Source organism: Xiphophorus maculatus, chromosome 7 (genome assembly GCF_002775205.1).
Source record: "Xiphophorus maculatus strain JP 163 A chromosome 7, X_maculatus-5.0-male, whole genome shotgun sequence".
In the NCBI taxonomy this organism is placed as follows: Eukaryota; Metazoa; Chordata; class Actinopteri; order Cyprinodontiformes; family Poeciliidae; genus Xiphophorus; species Xiphophorus maculatus.
The window spans coordinates 22740693-22758984 of NC_036449.1; the positions used below are offsets into that span (position 1 = coordinate 22740693).

Genomic DNA, 18292 nt, shown 5'->3' on the forward strand with positions numbered 1-18292 from the left:
AGTGAAAAACACATCCAGACTGTATGATATATTGACATTTTATTGTAAACCCTCCCCCCCAAAAAAAACTTATGGTAAATTACTGGTCTCTGTTCCTACCAGAATTTTACCATACAAATTATAGTACAACAACCAAGGAAGTGTAACTTGTCAAGCATTTCTATACAGAAAGTTATAAAGAAAATAATTTCTAATTAAACAAAAATACAGATTACGAGTAATCCACTTAAAGAAACAATTTCTATTTAAAAAGTCAAGTTAAAAAAAGAACTGATTCTATTTTATGTCCAGTTTCCTCACGGTATTACTGAGATCTGGAAAACAAAAACAAAACAAACAGTATGTGTCCACATAAGAGATAACATATTGTAGAAGACAAAATGGTGATAAAAGGATTCTTGTTCTGGGTTGAGAGTCACAAGTCGCTGAGATCAGACGTTGCTCAGGATGGTTGTAGTCTTCCCAGTCACAGGTTGAAATTGAGACTCGCATGTTGTCAATCGGGTGTTTCCTCTCTGCTGGAAAACAAAAAGAAAAAGTTAGAAAGATGCACTACATGAACATCTTATTCGCTTAAATGTTTGTTTCACCTTTGTTGACTTGCATATGGACACAGGTACTTCAACCAGGTGGTGTGATCATTTCTGACTGAAAATTCAGTAGTTAAACCTTTGTTTGTTGTCAACAGGTGTGATCCTCTGGTCTGCAACCAGACAAAATACACAAACAAAAAACAAATAAAAACAAATATAACTGTTTTAGGCAATTTATGAAATAGATACTCACCATTTATCTGAGTCTCATGAAGGCCAATAGGTTGTCTTCAACCATTTATGTAAGTTACATTTCCTGCAAGCTAGCAGAAACAAAGCTGTAAATGTGAACACTTTTCATACAGGCAAACAAATTGATACAGCTGAGACAATTTATGCTAGGTTAGTTTTTCTCAGTCACTTTTGGTGCATTTCTCGAGTCATTGTTGGCATTTACAAAACAGTAAGCGCATTTCTCAAAACAATTTGTAGAAACAGGAAAAATAGCATTTGTTTGCTTTCAAAATCCTTAGTTCAGCTCTTAAAATCCTGTCTGTTAACATATCAGTGACTCAAAATAATAAGTTATAGTCTCTCTATGTACAGATAAGACAGTCAAATCGATTAGTCATGAGAAGAGACTACAAAAGGATCATTTACGCCAGTGTTTCTCAACCCTGGTCCTCAACGCCCCCCTGCTCTGCATGTTTTAGATGTGCCTCTACTCCAGAACAGCTGATTCAAATGATTGGATGACAATCAAGTACTGCAGAAGCTTGTTAATCATCCAGAGATACAATTCAGGTGTGTGGCAGAAGGGAAATACCTAAACCTGCAGGACAGGGTGACGCTGAAGACCAGGATTGAGAAACACTGATTTATGCTTTTGCTATAATTTATTCATGGACCATGCCATGGTGATTCAGAAAGAAAAAGACAGAAATGCAGAGAACAAAAAAAGTAGAAAAGGAGCCACAGGACAATCTCCTCAAGGAAAACTGTACAGTGCTGTAGAAATTACATTACATTTTAATTTCCATAGTCACTTTGTTCCTTAACTCCACTGAGGAATCTTTTTTCCTCAGTGGGGTTAAGGAATGAACAGTAGGGTGGGAGGACCTCCATCAGCATCATGTTGTGGGTCTCAGCCATGTCCTGATGTTGGACTGATGGAAACTGGCAGATGTCCTCAGCCTCTTCTGACTCTTCTTCTGCTTTCCTCCCAACTATTTCCTCCTCAGCCTCACTCCTCTTCTTCTCTCTGGCTGTTCACTCTGCCCAGATACTTGTTCATCAGTTCTCAGACATGTAACATTGTGTTGTGTTCTGACTATATAGAGCATAATGTTGCCAACTGATGGTTCACAAGATGCACCTCCAATCTGTTTCAGAAAACTGGTTGATCGTTGGTTGAGCTAATGGTTCATACACTGACCTGTTAGAGAAACTCAGGACTCACTTGGGAGCAATTTACCAATTCAGGACAGATTTAGAAAATAATAGAATATAAATTAATTAATATATGATTCACATTATGACAACTTTAAGACTTATGCATGTTAAGACTTACACAATGAACTGATGCTATTTTGGAAGTTGAGAATTCAACACAGACACGTTGTTGTCCTGTTGTCCTCATTTTCTGTATACACCCTTTATCCTCCGGGTCAAAATGACCCGTCTTCAATAAACCCCCAATATAAGCAGCTTAATTGAATTTTAAACACCAAATTCTATCTTGTATATTGTCACTCACCACAAAATGTGTGAATACTTGACTTTTCCCTCTCCACTTGAATTTCTATAGCTTAAGAAAAAAAATGTGCAAAATGAGTTTCGAATGCATTTTTATTCATCACAGTGACTAATTTTCTTTTACTTTTCTCCAGTGAACAAGAGGATGTACAATACAAAAATATGAAAAATAACATAACCCATTCAACTAATTGGCACATGTAGGGCAGTATGCAAGTGCACAGCCTTTGCAGATATATTTCTTACACCTGCAGCACACAGTATGTGTTTTACAGTCTGAGGGCAGAACTGACATCTCTTCCTCTTACTTGGCTTAGCTGAGGAAGTGGCTGTGGTAGATGGATCCTCAGGTTGATCAGGAGCTGCTGCACTCTGAATAGCTTTCACAACCGCTGCTGAGGCTTCTGTGTGGGGGACATGCTTCCTTCTTTCAATGAGTGGAGTTACAAGTGCCTTTCCTAGCTGCTCCAGGAACACCCTCTTCTTGTTGTGCTTATGAGACATCCAGGTTGGGTTGATCTCTATCCAAATCACAAAGGCATTGTAGGAGGACACATCAATGATGTTGTGGAAGATGACCAGGGGCCAGCGGGCAGTCATTCTTCTGCAGCTATATGCTCCAATCACCTTATCTAGGTTGTCCACACCTCCTTTGTTTCGGTTTTATTCCAGGATGATGATTGGCTTCCTGTCCTCACGGTCACTAATGTCGCCGTCTTTGTGCAGTGTGCTCAGAAGAACTACATTCTTGTTTTTCTTTGGGAGGTAGGAAACTAGAGTGGTGGTGGGTGTGAAGGCAAACTTTGAGGAGAAGACCTCTCTCTCCTTTGACCCAAGCAGTGCAGGTGGGAGCTCAGGCTTGTTCTTTTGAACTGTACCAACCATGGTGATCTTCCTCTTCAGGAGCTGCTGTCCGAGTTCATAAGAGTTGAAGAAATTGTCACATGTCACATTGTGACCCCTCAGTCCCTCTGTCACATCAAGCACAACTCGCAACCCCTGGTTCTTCTCTGGGCATCCACTGGTTGACCTCCCAGTATAGACTTGCATTTTCCAAGCATAGCTTGATTCAGAAGCCACCCATGACTTGATCCCATATTTTGCTGGCTTGCTGGGCATATACTGCCGGAAAGGACAACAACCTTTGGACAAAAGACATTAGCATCAGTGATTAGTATCAGTGTCACAGAAAACAGTCAAAGAAATCAATAGTGAAAATCACTTTTATTACAAATATGAAAACAGATTACCTCTAAATGGAACCAGTTGCTCATCCACTGTTACATCAGGCTCTGGATTGTAGAGGTAGGGCAACCGCTCCACCCACTTGTCCCATACCTCTCTTATGGCTGCAAGTTTGTCTGTCATACGTCTTGCTGGTCTTGATTCACGGTCATCAAATCGCATCAGTCTTGAGTAGGTGTGAAAGAGTTTGACTGGCATTGTGGCTCGGAAAATTGGCCTTCCACTCTCTGCTCACTTCTGCTACTGATTGATCTGAGACACAACTAAAACTTTGTAACATTTTATGGTTTGTAAATAACTCTGTGACCTTGATTTCAACTCCATTTGCCTCACGGGTCATTTTGACCTGAAGACCATCTTTGTACCTTTTTTTGTACAGCTTACATGGAAATGAGAATAAAAGCAACACTGAACTTTTTCTATTGTCTGGGCCAATCTAGGAAAAGTCTTAAAATCTCAAGTTAAAAAAATTACATTTAGGGGATTGTTTGGGGGGGGGGGGGTTTAACACAGTGGCGGGTCATTTTGACCCGAGGACAACAGGAGGGTTAACATATTTTGATCAAGACGATAAAAGCAAATTACAATTATAAAAGCATAGAAGTGTACATAACCAGCTACATGATGTACAAAAGCAAAACTTGCAAAACAAATTTGTTGATGTGCAGAAGTGACACAGTAATTTGAAGATTGAACAGGTAGTTTTAAGAATTTCAATTCTGTTCTGAGAGATGCACCCAAACTGAGAAAAGCTGTAAAATATTAATATTTAAATTCTCTTATCTTCAAATCCTTCAACTGTCATGGACCCAGTGACTTTAGTGCAAGTATTTTGGGTGTGAGAGTCAAGAGGTCAAAGGAAAATATTAAATAATATCTCTGATGCCAAGCTTTATACTTCTAAGTATTACCAAAGTATTGAAACAAAAGCTAACATGTTCTTCAGAGATTTAACTTGCATGCATGAACATTTCACACTCAAAGTAATTCAAATTAATTATTGAACCAAACTTGGAAAAAGTTGCTTCTGCCATTAACAATAACTTTAAGCACATGTAGTCTGAAGTAGACCAGAAATATAATCTATGCAGCCGTTCCTACAGAAACATTAATGGAAGTGTTGCATCTGTGAAGATTAAATGTTCCATATAGTAAAAATATCTAGCTGCAGTGCATGTACATAAACAGCATGGCTCAGAAACTACACATTTCTTTGTCAGTTGGTTAAAGTTAGCTAACTTCAGTTGAAACCGTGAAAGGGACTCACCTGTGATGTGTTGCCCTTCTCCTCCTGAACGTGCAAAAATAGCAGAAATTTGATTTCAAAGACAGTAGCAGCATCTTGACAAGGACCAGGCCTACTGGGCTCTCAGCACCCTAGTTAGCAACCTTAGTTAGCACAGTGACTTTACTGTGTTGAGTTCAGGACACCACTACAGGAACAGAGTTAAAAGAATCTTGCTGCTGATGCTGAAGGATCAAGCAGCAATGCAAACTAGATAATTATTTGTTTACATGACAAATAACAGTCTCCATTTACTGTAAACCCTACTATTTATCACAATTACAAAATGAAAAACTCTCTAGACCAGGGGTCCCCAAACTACGGCCTGCGTCATTTGGTCTGGCAATGCCGGATCTGGCCCGCCTCCTCATACCAGAGAGCATTCAGTGTATTTTTTCATATATTGTATTTTCTGGTTTGTGGATTTCTCTTCAACCACCAGGGGGCTCTTGAGCAGATGTTAAACTAACTTTCCCTCAAATATATACTAGTCAGTCCCAGTCACCGTTTCACTCACGGTTTTTTCCATTTCCATTCTGGGTAAAAATCTATCTAAAAGCGACCGCGAATGTGTCGTAGTCAGCAACCCCCCCCCCGTCGACAGTTTCAAAGACAGAACAGCCCCCCCCCCCCCCCCCGCCGACAATAAGTTTCTAAGGTATCTTTCTCCAAAAACTAAGACCGGCCCCCGAGCAGAGAAAGGAACAGCTATGTGGCCCTCGCAGGAAAAAGTTTGGGGACCCCTGCTCTAGACTATTCTCTACTAATAGCACAATATTCAAAACCAAGTGTGGGATTTGTGAAACTTCAATGATGGGTGACTTTACAACTTGTATGATTTTGGATAACACTAGAATTGTTCTTTATTGAAGTTTCACAAATCAGATAAAGGTTTTACAAATCCCACACTTGGTTTTAAATATTCTGATATGAGTTGAGAATAATCTAGTCCAGATTTGAAGAGTCTAGGTGTTGTAGTTTTTTAGCTAGAGTAAATTAAAGATGCTGATTGCAGTGAAAAATTAGGTGGAATTGCCCTTTAGCCATTTCCCAAATTGGAAGCAGCAATTGGAAACCAACTTCAGCTTCATTCAAGCAAGAGGGGCTAACATACAGTTCTCTTAATGTTAATGATCAAATGCTCTCATAAATGATGGTGGCGTTGGCTGTAGGAGTTTGCTTTGCAATCGGTGGATCGCCAGATCGATGCCTGGTCTACTGCTGAGATTTCAGTTTGGTGTATTAAAGGCATTATTAAAAAAGAAACCAAAATATCACACCAGCATTCTGTTCTTTGTAAAAAATTATTTTGCAGTCTTGTTTACGCTTTTACATTGTAGATCTAAACATCAGCAAAATTTGTAATTTTGGCTGATTGCTACTGTTAAGTTTAGGGTAATTAACTGCTGGCAATATTACAATTTTTTAAGAACTTTACAATTACTTATATTTTTACACTATATTTCTGTATTTTCTACATTCGTGACTGTCACAATTATTTAGGATATATGTTTATTCAGTTATGATAATGCCATGTATTTTCTACGGCAGTATAATGCTGTGAATATTCTGGTCAGTAACTGCTGGCATTTTACAATTTCTTACCATAAATTTACTGCCTTTCTTTGCAGTTTCGACTTACGGTAGTTCCATGTAATTTCTACGGTAATGCAATGTTTTTGGATACGACGGTCAAAAACTGTTGGTTTTTTACAGTTTTGTACCGTAAATTTACTGACTTTTTTTACAGTGTACATACCCTTAGTGTATTGATTATCTTTTAGATTCACATGCGTTTAACACCATTCTTGAAATTCGACCTGCTCCCGTTTATGCAGTCAGTGTGTTTGCTGTTGATTTAAAACACATCTAATTAATTATTCAAGGGTATTATTTTCCACACTGAATCCATTTCCTGCATCAGCGGTGCCAGTAATGGCTCCCAGAGGACTCTCAAGTGCCACACGTTCACCTTCCCTGCTAAGAAGAGAGTGCCTTCATAGCAACGTTGGCAAAGAAATTCAAAACACACAAGCACGCATAAACACACTTAAACTGATATTTCAAGGACTTTAATTGTTTAAGTTAGGAAATGTTTGGTTCATTAAATATAGTAATGAACCTGTAAGTTAAATATACTTTGTTTATGTTGTATTTGGAGTAGAGAAAAGTTTTCACAGAAATTAATTTTCTCTTATTTGTCACATTAAAGAAGCAAATTCTATTTCACTGGAAAGAGACCAATATAATAACCATAATTGTGTTTCTTATTATAGTTTATTTCACTGTTTTGCTAATTATTGTTGTTGGTTTAGTTTCTTACTTCTTGCGCTTTCTTTTATGCATTTTAGTTTATTTTCTTATTTTAGCTTCAGGGTATGTCTTTTTGGTTTTGCAGATTCTTTTGTGTCTTAGTTCATCTCCATTCATGTTAAGTACTAAGTCCTAAATCTAATTGAGAATCGTGATGAAACATGAAAAGAGAAATTTGAAAAGGATCTCCAGATGTTCAACGCTGGTGGAGCAATGTAACTACAGTGAAAGTGATAACAGAGTGTGACACTTTCCATTATTTTATTTGTAAAAAAAGGCTGAAATTTGTGCAACTTCCGTTCACAGCTACGTGATGCTTTGTGTTGGTATTATAACACAAGCATAATAATTTGCTGGGAAGTGTTAATGTGTCTTCAAAAATGCAGTACAGACAGTTTTATATAACTGAATTAACACATTGGACTTTTATTAGGTGCATATACTATAATCATCAAAAATATTTAAAGGCGTGAAATGTTTTAGTGTGAATCTACATGTGTCACTTTCTGAAATGGGTCTCAAAAAATAAAGAACTTTTTCGCAATCAAATACAAATTATATCTTTCTCCTGTAAAGCTCTGTGACATGACATTTGTTGGTGCTAAACAAAAAAACAGAGCTCAGTTAAACTGCATCAAACAGCTTTTTTCTTTTCTTCCTCTTTTGTCAATAACACCGAGTGTCTTAATAAAGATGCAGCCAAAGGGACAACAGAAATGGTAGGATCAGGATCACTATAAATTAGATTAGCGCGTGTACAAGCATGATATCCGTTAACTGATTACATAAGTTGTTGGGTCACAAATCAAGCATGAAAGTCTGACTTAGATTTCCTCTGAGGTCAGAGAAGACTGACTTTGAGTGGTTGGTTGGACAACTTAAACGACAGGAAAGAGGAAGAACCACAAAATTCAGCATCTGGCTCTTTTCCCACAGAGTTTGAAGAGGATTGTTAAAGATTGTGAAAGACAGTAGAGACAAGTGATAACATTGAGAAGTTCCCGTTTAATCATTTAAACTAGGAATTTAAGAAAGCAATGATCTGACTTGTCTTTTTTAATCAAACAAAAGAAACACTCCAGACATTTTAAAAGTGAGAGGTACATTAAAGCTGATAGGAAGAAGAAATATGACTAAATAAGTTTCACTTCTTCATAGCCCTTTCCAAACATAATCACATAATTACATACTTATGTGTAATTCTTGTAGCATGTATACAGGGACTATATGTCGATGTCACGTTGCATCAGCAGCCACTCTACTGCGCATGTCGGGCAAGAATGCATTATTCTAACTATTTAAGCTACTTACCATTAGGCTAATAAAATAATTTACAACTCCCCATCAGCGCAAATCACCTCTCGCTGACCGGCGAGACTCATGTGGCATCTGCAGCTATCAGAGGTTTTATTTTTTTTAGATAAAACCTCTGTGTACTTCACACTGCCTCTCATTCTACCCGCTGCATTTTTAATTTCTAAAGGTTTAGTTTACCACCTACCTTGATGCAGCAACATCTTAATTTTCCCTCTAGTTGTGACCAAAGTAGGAAGGAATGATTTTATTTGTCATTTGCACACTAAATTCATTAAATAAAAGCATGCATTTTAGGAAAACCCTATTCCAGTGCCCTTATTGTTCACCATATTATTTGTCTTAGGGGACTTGACATATTTTATTGAGAGGTGGTAATCTTTCCATGAACAAATTGCTTTAATGTTAGTAACGTCTGACTTTTGGGCCATTTTCTCTCGTCATTTATCACCTCCTCTGCATTTGATGCTTATCGGTAATTAAGACGCATGTTCTGCCCTTGAATTTGTTGTAAAGTAGGTTTTTAGTGTTAATTTTGTGACAGTGCATTGAGTCTTTTATTTTGAAGGTCATGTCGGGCATGGGACAGGAAATCAGCCACTTCTGTTAGTTTTTCCCTCAGCCACACGTGAAGAGGCGCATCTGTTGTAGTCAGTTTTTCGTCTGTGCCAACGACATCAGCGTTTTTTACTCCATGTTACACGTGTGTACTTGGGTCACCAAAATAAAGTGGAGGCAAAGAATCTACATCCTGACTCAAGCACTCATTCAACGGGAGACAGGCTTAAATTGTAAGAAACACAGCAGAAAAATGCATCTCATTCACTAATGTCAATGTAGTAGCATAACTTATTTGATCACGCTCTGATAAATACTTGTGGTACGCTGAAAACATGCTAGCTAATGTTTAAACAGCAAGTTTAATACCGGTAACCATGGCAACCAGCGAGCGTTTAACGGCCGCTCCGTTAAACGCTCGCTGCCAGTCAGGTTGCGCGCGCATCTTGATTATTTGTTTACAAATGAATAATCCCTCCGTATGTGTTATTTGTGTGAAATAAATTATTCATCCATTTAGTCAAAGTGATAATTTCAACCGCTCTGCTATGAGCGTCATCCTTGTTGTAGCTGCTCTTTTCTTTCATAAGCTTCTTAAATTGTCTCTCCCTGTTTTGTGACGTTTCTCAATGAACAAGATTCAATGTCAAATCTCAGAGTTAATTGTTATTGGGACCAAAACAGCTTTACCTGTCTGCTTGCTGGTGGAATTGATTTGGCAAAGCTGCTCTGATGGAGACACTAATTGCAGCTGCCATTTTGAAGTGCATTCCGTTAATTAACAGTTTCACCTTTAAATATAAATTAGACAAGCGTTGCTCTTTGTACAGCCAAAAAAAAAAAATAGCAAGCTGAGAAACTAACCCCTAATTTCTCCAAAATCAATTTTTCTCTGTGAAACTTTATTTCATTAGAGTCTATATCAAATGCAAGAGCAGGAATGCTTTCTATTGATTTATTCACCATCATCTGATCAATGTGAAAATGTTGCTTTCAGTTGTGCTAAATTCATTCATTATAAATACCTTGAAATCAAACGTTCACTCTAAATCAGATTAATTATTAACAGACAATTCAGCACAAAACAAGCAGCTGCAATTTACAGTCAAGGAGAAAGAAAATAAATATTCTAAAATAGTCACACTATTTCCAACTGAATTATGTCAAACACAAGTGTAGGCTGTCACCTGCAGCAATGTGTTGGAAGGGAATTTATTGGAAATGTTTTCAGATAAAGGAATGAGTCACCCCAACGGCTGATGGGCTTGCGGTGATGAAAAGCATTTTATCACAATCTACTATGCTGTGGCTGTAATCTGTTCTTCACGGCCACTAAAGGCCTTGTCACACTGGACAAAAAACCCACAAACACCCACTATCCGGCTTTTGTGCTCGGCGGGGAAAAGGTACAATTGTCATTGCTGTCCAGCTTAAATGGCTCCAATGGGTATTTATTGGCATCTGCATTTATAGTAACACGAGACCACTGTCGGTATGACTATTACCAGAGCAACGCTGCTGTCAACAACTGAGATAATAAAGGCTTGTCAATATCATTGGAAAACTCTGAAAGAGAGACTGTTCTTTTATTATTATTATTATTATTATTAAAATTGGGTCGTGTGAAGTATTTCTGCAGTCATTTGCCTTTCCAGCTGTAGGAAACGCTCTTGAGGCTCCCAGTTTAGAGAATCTTATTTAACTTGGAAAAGTGGTTAAATGCCATTCACAAAACAGGATAATACAGACAGCAGTAAGACATTATCTTGCAAAAAATTAAAAAAAATCTTAATGAATGATTTATTTATAAAGTGGTTTCTTCCTCAGATCACAAAACACAGAAATATGATACCTAATTAAGCCTAGGAAACAAAAACATTAAACCATGCATAAAGCGATAAATTTAAATCCCCATCCCAGCAAAAACCCTTAGCAAATCCCTGACTACCTAAAAGAGTGTTTAACTTATTATAAAATAATTCAGCTTGAGGCAACCCTGGAGGCACACTGATCTCCTTTATTTTCCAATCCTGTTTGGGGAATATCTAACAAATTTAGATTTGATTGAGAACGTTGAGGGTGAGAAACTGTTAAGTCAGAAGATTAGACAGATATTCTGGTGCCTGATCATTTATTGCCTTACAAGTAAGCACTAATACTCTAAAATTAATTCTAAACCCAAAAGGAGGGTAATGAATACAAAATAGGAATTATATGTGTGCATTAGAATGTCCTATTAAATTCACTTACAAAATCTCAATCTTTTTGATTTGTTTGCTGCCTCTTATGTTTCAGTTCTTTACTGGAATCACTTGTTACTTGTGCCTTCATCTACCTAAGTATGTATCATTAAATCAAGCTCCCCAGTATAAATACTCCTGGGTTCAGTTACTCCATTGTCAGATCCTGTCTTGTCCTCACCCTGCTGCAGCCAGTCGGTTCCTGTCTCCTGATTTTTGTTATTAAACTCCTTTTTCCCCGTTATGCTCATCTCATCCTCATGTTTGCATTTAGGTCCTCACAAACACCAAAACAGGACAAAGTGGTTCAATAAGCAACTCCTTACAACAGCCCTTTAAAGTCAGGCAGTCAATCAAGGTGGTCCTGAAGAGACATTTAACTAAATGTTGTTCCTTATTAAAAAGCAAAATACTAACTAACATATTCCAAGCGAGGAATATATGAAAACAGCAATAGACTAAGTATTAAACTATGCAGAAATCCACAGGTTACAGAAGAAATTATCGGTTTTAATACAAAAAAATAAAGGAATATCAGTCAATCACTGAGAAAATAATAAAACGTGAAGCAAAACTACTTTATTTGAGAAATCCACTATGTAGCATTTGTTTGACAACCTCGCAATTACACACTCCCAAAAATTTAAGTACTACTGCAACATTTTCCACTGAAATAAAAGTAAAAAAAATAGTCCTCCAAGAAACTATTCAAGAGTAAAAAACATTTGGTAAAAAACAAAAACAAGCAACAATTCCTTTGCAAAGATTCTGTGAAGTTCTGCAAAGGTTCTGTTTGGTTTCTTACCTCTTTACTCTGGGAGTTTGGTCAGACAAAAGACTGTTCCCAGGGCTCAGAGGAGTTAAATACATGAATGCTAATTGGACTGTACCATTGAGTCCTGCTAGAGAGGGGGAATGGATGGTTAGTATTTTTGTTTATAAAGGTATACTTTTACCTTTATTAGGTTACTTGCAGACATAACAGTACGTTGTTGTTTCTCTTGTAGCTAGTGGTGATATGCTGGTTAGTTATCCCTTCTGGGTTGAAATGATCTGACCTGCCATTATTTATATCCATGTGTGTCCTTTGTTTGTTAGGACAGTTATGTTTGATTTTGAAGTTAATGTTTTTTCCCCTCCTTTTGTTTCTCTGATCTCTTTTATGAGCTCAGATGAATTTTTAATCATAAGTATTGGGTTAATATTAAAACAAAACTTCTAATCATTCCGGTGATTTGATCTGCCTTTCAACTCGCTCCATCACACATCTACTCGCTCTATATCTACTCTGACTGATCTCAAACTATTTTGCAAAGAAAAATATTCCACAGAAACATGCAGCTGCAATGTCAACAAAAGTTTGTTGTTTAAAGGATTGACTCAAGAGGGTACGATACAAAAGAACAACAGATTTTACAGATTTTCATTTGGAATTAAAGTTGAAAAATGTGTGCCCTTTTCTTCCCACTTCACACATATGTGCTACTTTGTGTTGGCATATCAAATAAATCACAAAAAAATACATTGAAGATTGTGTTTGTGACAAAAGAGGTGCAATACTATTATGAAGCTTTATAATGCCTTGCAAGAGTTTCCATACGTCATGCCTCTGCAGGTAGACAAGATTACTGCGCAAAACTACTATCTAATCTCAGGAATCTTTAGTAGCCATGAGTAGCTGTGAGCCATGGTTTTACTTTCTTTGAGGTAAATAAATGCATTCTGCCTCCAAACAGAGTTGGAAGTTTTCTGAATGTTGCTTAGTGATTTTTTCCACCCTTCATAATGAGACAAGCACACATTCCAGATTGTAAATTAGAGAGAAAATTAGACAACTTAATGAGATGTTTTGAAACCAGTAAATACATAATTCCCCCGTATGCACCAACTAAATGTTTTGCTATATCTATGTAAGGCTTAAAATAGGGCTGTGAAAAAATTATTTAACATTTTTCTGGGTAAGATAGTGGAAAATAACAGAGTAAACATTTTCCCAGTTATCTGACATCTGGTTGATGGTCTTTCTCTTACAGCAGCCAAAGTAATCCAACTTGTGAAAGCAAATATTTCCTCTCTCAAAACTGTAATTACAGTTAACGAGGACAATTAACAAAATTTTTCATAAATAGACTTGTTTTCATTAAAATAAATATGCTGAGTAAACTCATTGTTTTATAACTGACTGCTGATAACGTTGAGTGTTTTCTAAATAATGTTTTATAAAGCTGAGAGGATGACAGAAGGGCTGTACCCATCAACATGGCACTTGACTGTATTTTTAATCAGTGAGGCTCAGCAAGAGATTTTCATAGAAAGTAAACTTTTATTTCTACAATCACAGCTGGTCCCTGGTGTGGACAGGCACCAGTAATAAAAACCAACGAGTTTGCATATTTTGTTTGAGCAGTAACAGGGGTGGAGGAAGAATTGGTCAGCAGGAAAAGGAGTCGTGCAACAAGAAAGATATATTACATTTTACACAAGAATGAGGATCCACATGGTTCGCTGATAAAACTGAACCCATTTCTCATTCCAAAAGATCACAGAGACTGCGTGAGGAAATTGGAGACTCACCTACAATATTCAAAATCACTCTTTTCCTCTGATGTATCAATTGTCATTTGCATCACAGTTGGAGGAGTTATGATATTCATTCAAATTCTTATGAAGAAACTGATTTTCACACAATTGGACTGTATCAGCGCCAGTGTCTGTTCTTGCATCGCAATGGGCTGCAAACCAGAAACTTGTATTTTGTTTGTCAGGGTTTCACACGTGTTATGTTTATGCATAAATCTACATGCGTTTTAAGGGGATTGAGAGTTTTTCCGTCCTCTGTAAAGGCTGACAGATCGATGGAAAATGTGATTTTAATAGTCATGTGTATGCTTTCCTGGTTTTACAGAGAGGCGACATTAGAAGAACAAAATGGCCTCAAATGCCACCCCTGCTGACTATTTACTGAGTGCCACAAAGTCAAACAAATATGGCACGGCTTTGCTCAAACACTGTAATCACTGGGGTGGTCACAGGCTCAGACGCACAGGAGGTGACAGGCCTCAGTGAATACCCACAGTGCCCTCTACTGGAAACAGAGACACGCACTTACAAAGGAGACGTCTTAAATAGGAGTCCCAGCTTTTAAAGTAGACATTTTCATCAATCATCAATCACAATGGAACTTCCGTTTCTATATGTAATTATAAATCCTTTTACTTCTGCTGTATTGTGATAAACCTGCTTAAAAATCGCACACATAGTGCAGATACTCTGTCAACACACAGGGTGATCCGTTCAAACTCTAAGCACCCAGCTCACTCCGAGGGAGAGCGATGTGGATGTGTTAGTGATCATAACTATCTTCTGACAAGACATCAATATACATAAGACCATTTTAATGCAGGAGCTGTCTGACAGCTGCTGCCAGCACAGCACAGCAGAGGCAAATACCCCAGAAACCCCCCTAGGACAGGGCGTTTCTCGGATGCTTTAATCTTAGCGGCGCAGAGTGTGCAAAATTACGATCTTATGGAAATGATGCAAATAATCACGCTGCCATCCTCCATTAGTGTGTCATGGCCTTGAATTATGCAATGTTATGCATAGTGTTCTGTCCACCCACCACTTTTGCATTCAGAGAGCAGAGTGATGGCTTGCATGTCTGATAAATATTGCAAGGGGGATACATTTGGTCCATCTACTTCACCTCATAAATCAAGACACTTTCCAGCCCAAGTGTTACCAAGGCCAAACCTATCGGCATGGAGGCTTTTGACCGTTGTCCTTTTCACTAGCAAAGATTATCTGTAAGTGTAAATATGCCATGGCTTGATCGTGATATAGAGAGTTATTGATAATTCTTTATAATAATCAATAACCCCTTTAAGCAATTTCCACCCTCAATTTGCAATTATTTGCTTTTAAAGAAGAAGCTCAACATTATTATTTATAAAAAGAAAACTAATATGAAGAGAAATTTAAGGAGGGTAAATTGTAAATGATTTTCTTCAGTATGTGAAATTTACAGGTTTTGTTGCTTCCACAAATAATAGATTACATATATGTGATCTAACATATATTAGATCAACTCAAAGAAGTGTCTAATTTATAAAATGGATGGAAATGGCACGTTTCATGGTATATTTTTATTATACAAATTCAGAATCCTTTACTCTTATGCGATGAAATAATAGCTTTTAGATAATTAGTAAATGAAATCTTCATTGTGCAGCTGCTTTATGATGGTTTATTAGAGAACATGAGTGAACAAAAAGCATCAAGTCACAATGTGCTCTGGTCAGATGAGGCCCAATTCAAATGTATTTATTATTTGGATCCAAAATGCTGGAAGATAAACCATCCCCATGGTGAACCATAAGTGCCAGAATCATGGAATAGGAATGCTTTTCTGCAGTACAAACAGGGAAGCTGTTCAAGGTTGATGGGAAGGTAGATGGACCTAAAAAAAAGAAAACCTGTTGGTGACTGTGCAGTATTTGGACTTTGGCTGGATGATTTACCTTCCACCAGGACAAGAACCCTTACAGCCAGAACTACAGGGAAACAGTTTCTATTAAAACATATTCAAGTGTTAGAATCCCCAAGTCAAAGTCTAGACTAAAATCCAATTGGGAATTTTGTGGCAAGACTTGAATATTTCTATTCAGAGATGCTCTCCATCCAGTCTGGTTTCATCTATTTGTACAAAGTGAGGAGAGGAAACTTCAAAATGTTTTCAGTTGTCATTGCAGAGGATGTTTGGACCAGGAGTAGTTGATTTTTGTTAGTTTTGTCATTTTTGGTGTTCCTTATGTTTATTTTTCTTTTTCTATTTAGTTGCCCTGTTTTCCACCTTTGTTTTTCCTTAGTAATTCTAGTTACGAGTTTTATTGTTATTTTCTGTTCCAGGTTATCATGTTTCTTTTGTCAAAGTTATTCTTTCCCTCCCCAGCCTGGCTCCTGCTCTAACTACTCACACCTGTAATCAATTAACTCATCAGCCCAGGTCTTTTGTCATACTCACAACTCCCTAGTATTTAAGCTCCTCAGTCTCACCCACAACTCGCCGGATCCTCACATCTACTCTCGTCAGTCTTTTGTGCTTTCTTGTGTCCTCCCTGTCTCCCCTGACTGGATTTGTTTTGGTCTTATTTTCATAATTTTTTCATTAAATCACTGAGCTCAGCTACTGCCTCTGCCTCTCTGCACTACACCAACCAACATCCTGACTGAAGGAAATTGTTCTACAAACTACAGGCTGATTGTGTCATGTTGAAAACCATGCATCATTGTAGGATCAAACTATCCCAATAAAATGTGAAAAAGTCAGAAAGGGGAGTGAAAACTTTTGCAAGACACTGTTGCTATTATTTGCTGGTTTCTGTTGATTTGTCGCTTCTGTTTTTGTCTCTGTTTCATGTTTTCTTCTGTGTAGCTGAGGAGGAAAACTTTTCTGTCAACCTCAAGGCTGTTCGTGGCTTTGGTCCCCCGTTGGTTTCTTATCAGCTGAAATCTGTTTTCTGGTCTGTTTTTCCAATTACATTACATTCCAATCCTATTCAGTGCATAAATGTTCTATAACCTAAAACTACACATACAGAGTCATGTTGATATGGTGGGTGGCTGTCAGCCTGTTTCTTTTCCCCTTCTGTATCAGCGACATATTTCCTAACTGTATTCCCTGTCTGATGTGTTGCCATAGCGACAGAAAGATGCACTACGAGGGTTACATCATAGCAATGACAATACACTTATGTGATCAGATACAAATGTGGTATTTTAAATCAATTGGAAACAGAAATGGCATCAAATTTACAGATTCAAAAAAGGTTTTTCTTCCATTTACCTGCTTATCCCCCATGACATCAGAATGAAACCTTTATTTAATTTGTAAAATGTTTGTCTTAAATGCCTCAAATTCTGCAGCTGTGCTTTGAGAAGCCCAACATATGTTGGACACTCAACCACACTGACAAAGGTATGAGATGTTTGATCAAATCAAGTTTTATATTTTGGAAGAAACACAGTTTTGGGAAGTTTTCACATCAAGTGATGTTTTCTAAAATCTAAAGTCAACTCAGCCATCTACCAGGAAATTTTAGAGCACTTCAAACTTTCTTTTTCTTTAAACGTGTCCTGTCTAACAGTGTAGCTCTCAGAAAGTTCAACAGATTTACTTTTACAAGAGGAGCATTACAGCTTTCGCTATAATACTCCACTTGATATAAAAACTGTATTAGAAATTGCTTTGGGTTTATTTCAAATTCAATGGACACAGAGACAGTAAAAGAGAAAACAAAAAAACACTTTAGAAGTCTGTTTCTACACCTGCAGAAAGAGAGAAAAGAAACCTCACAGTGACACACAATGCATAAACAACAACACTGAAAATTACAAGGTACTAATTAATACTGCCAACTTGTATGGTTGGCAGTAAAATGAATTTACTGCCAACCAAAGGCAGAGATCAAGTGTGTCTTTTAACACTTGAATCCAAACATGGATGTGTGAGCATATTTAAGTCCAATAGTGCTGCTCTGCTCTTCGTTGCTCCCCAGAGAGGAGCAGAAGATGGCCTCAGGGACCCACCCATTAGCCACAGCGCAGAACCCCAGGGGGCTGCAGCGCTGCACTTCCAGCCTCCTTCTGATGAGAACCTTTATGTAGATGCTAATTTAATTTTCCAGGAGGTGAAGGCACCTGACCAAACTCACAAAGGTACCAAGAGCTGGTTCAATCACTGTGTTGCTGCTGCGTTTAATTGGCCAGCAAACTGGCTTGACTTGAACCCCATAGAGAATATATGAGAGGAAAATGAGAGACGCCAGACCTTACAATGCAGATGATCAAAAAGACAAATCAACATGGATGGACTCCATGATACACCGCATCGGTGCAGTAAATTATGCAAAAGGAGGTCTAATCAAGTACTGGGTGCAAATGAACCATCCTTTAAAATAATGACATTTCTGCTTAAAATATCTCTTTTAATTGATCTTATATTTTAATACTTGACACAAAATTTTAGGTTCTTATGAAGCAATAATTGA

General features: G+C 37.6%; 1 protein-coding gene and 1 long non-coding RNA gene across 2 annotated transcripts; both read right to left on the minus strand.

Annotated features, from left to right (window-relative positions):
* Nucleotides 1-335: 335 nt before the first annotated feature.
* LOC111609388 lies at nucleotides 336-934 on the minus strand. The gene is made up of 3 exons (XR_002753101.1): nucleotides 787-934; nucleotides 591-703; nucleotides 336-518 (listed from the first exon to the last, which is right to left on the minus strand). It is a non-coding gene; the product is annotated as an uncharacterized LOC111609388 (long non-coding RNA).
* A 1455-nt stretch (nucleotides 935-2389) lies between these two features.
* On the minus strand, nucleotides 2390-3873 carry LOC111609387 (piggyBac transposable element-derived protein 3-like). The gene is made up of 2 exons (XM_023337647.1): nucleotides 3539-3873; nucleotides 2390-3430 (listed from the first exon to the last, which is right to left on the minus strand). Exons 1-2 carry the CDS (start codon nucleotides 3729-3731, stop codon nucleotides 2952-2954), a joined length of 672 nt encoding a protein of 223 aa, XP_023193415.1. The 5' UTR covers nucleotides 3732-3873; the 3' UTR covers nucleotides 2390-2951.
* Between the last annotated feature and the right edge of the window lie 14419 nt (nucleotides 3874-18292).

Coding starts and splice junctions, on each gene's coding strand:
- LOC111609387 (XM_023337647.1), bottom strand. CDS start 3,731: ATGCCAGTCAAACTCTTTCACACCTACTCAAGACTGATGCGATTTGAT. Junction 3,431..3,538: donor GCAACTGGTTCCATTTAGAG/GTAATCTGTTTT, acceptor TTTTGTCCAAAG/GTTGTTGTCCTTTCCGGCAG.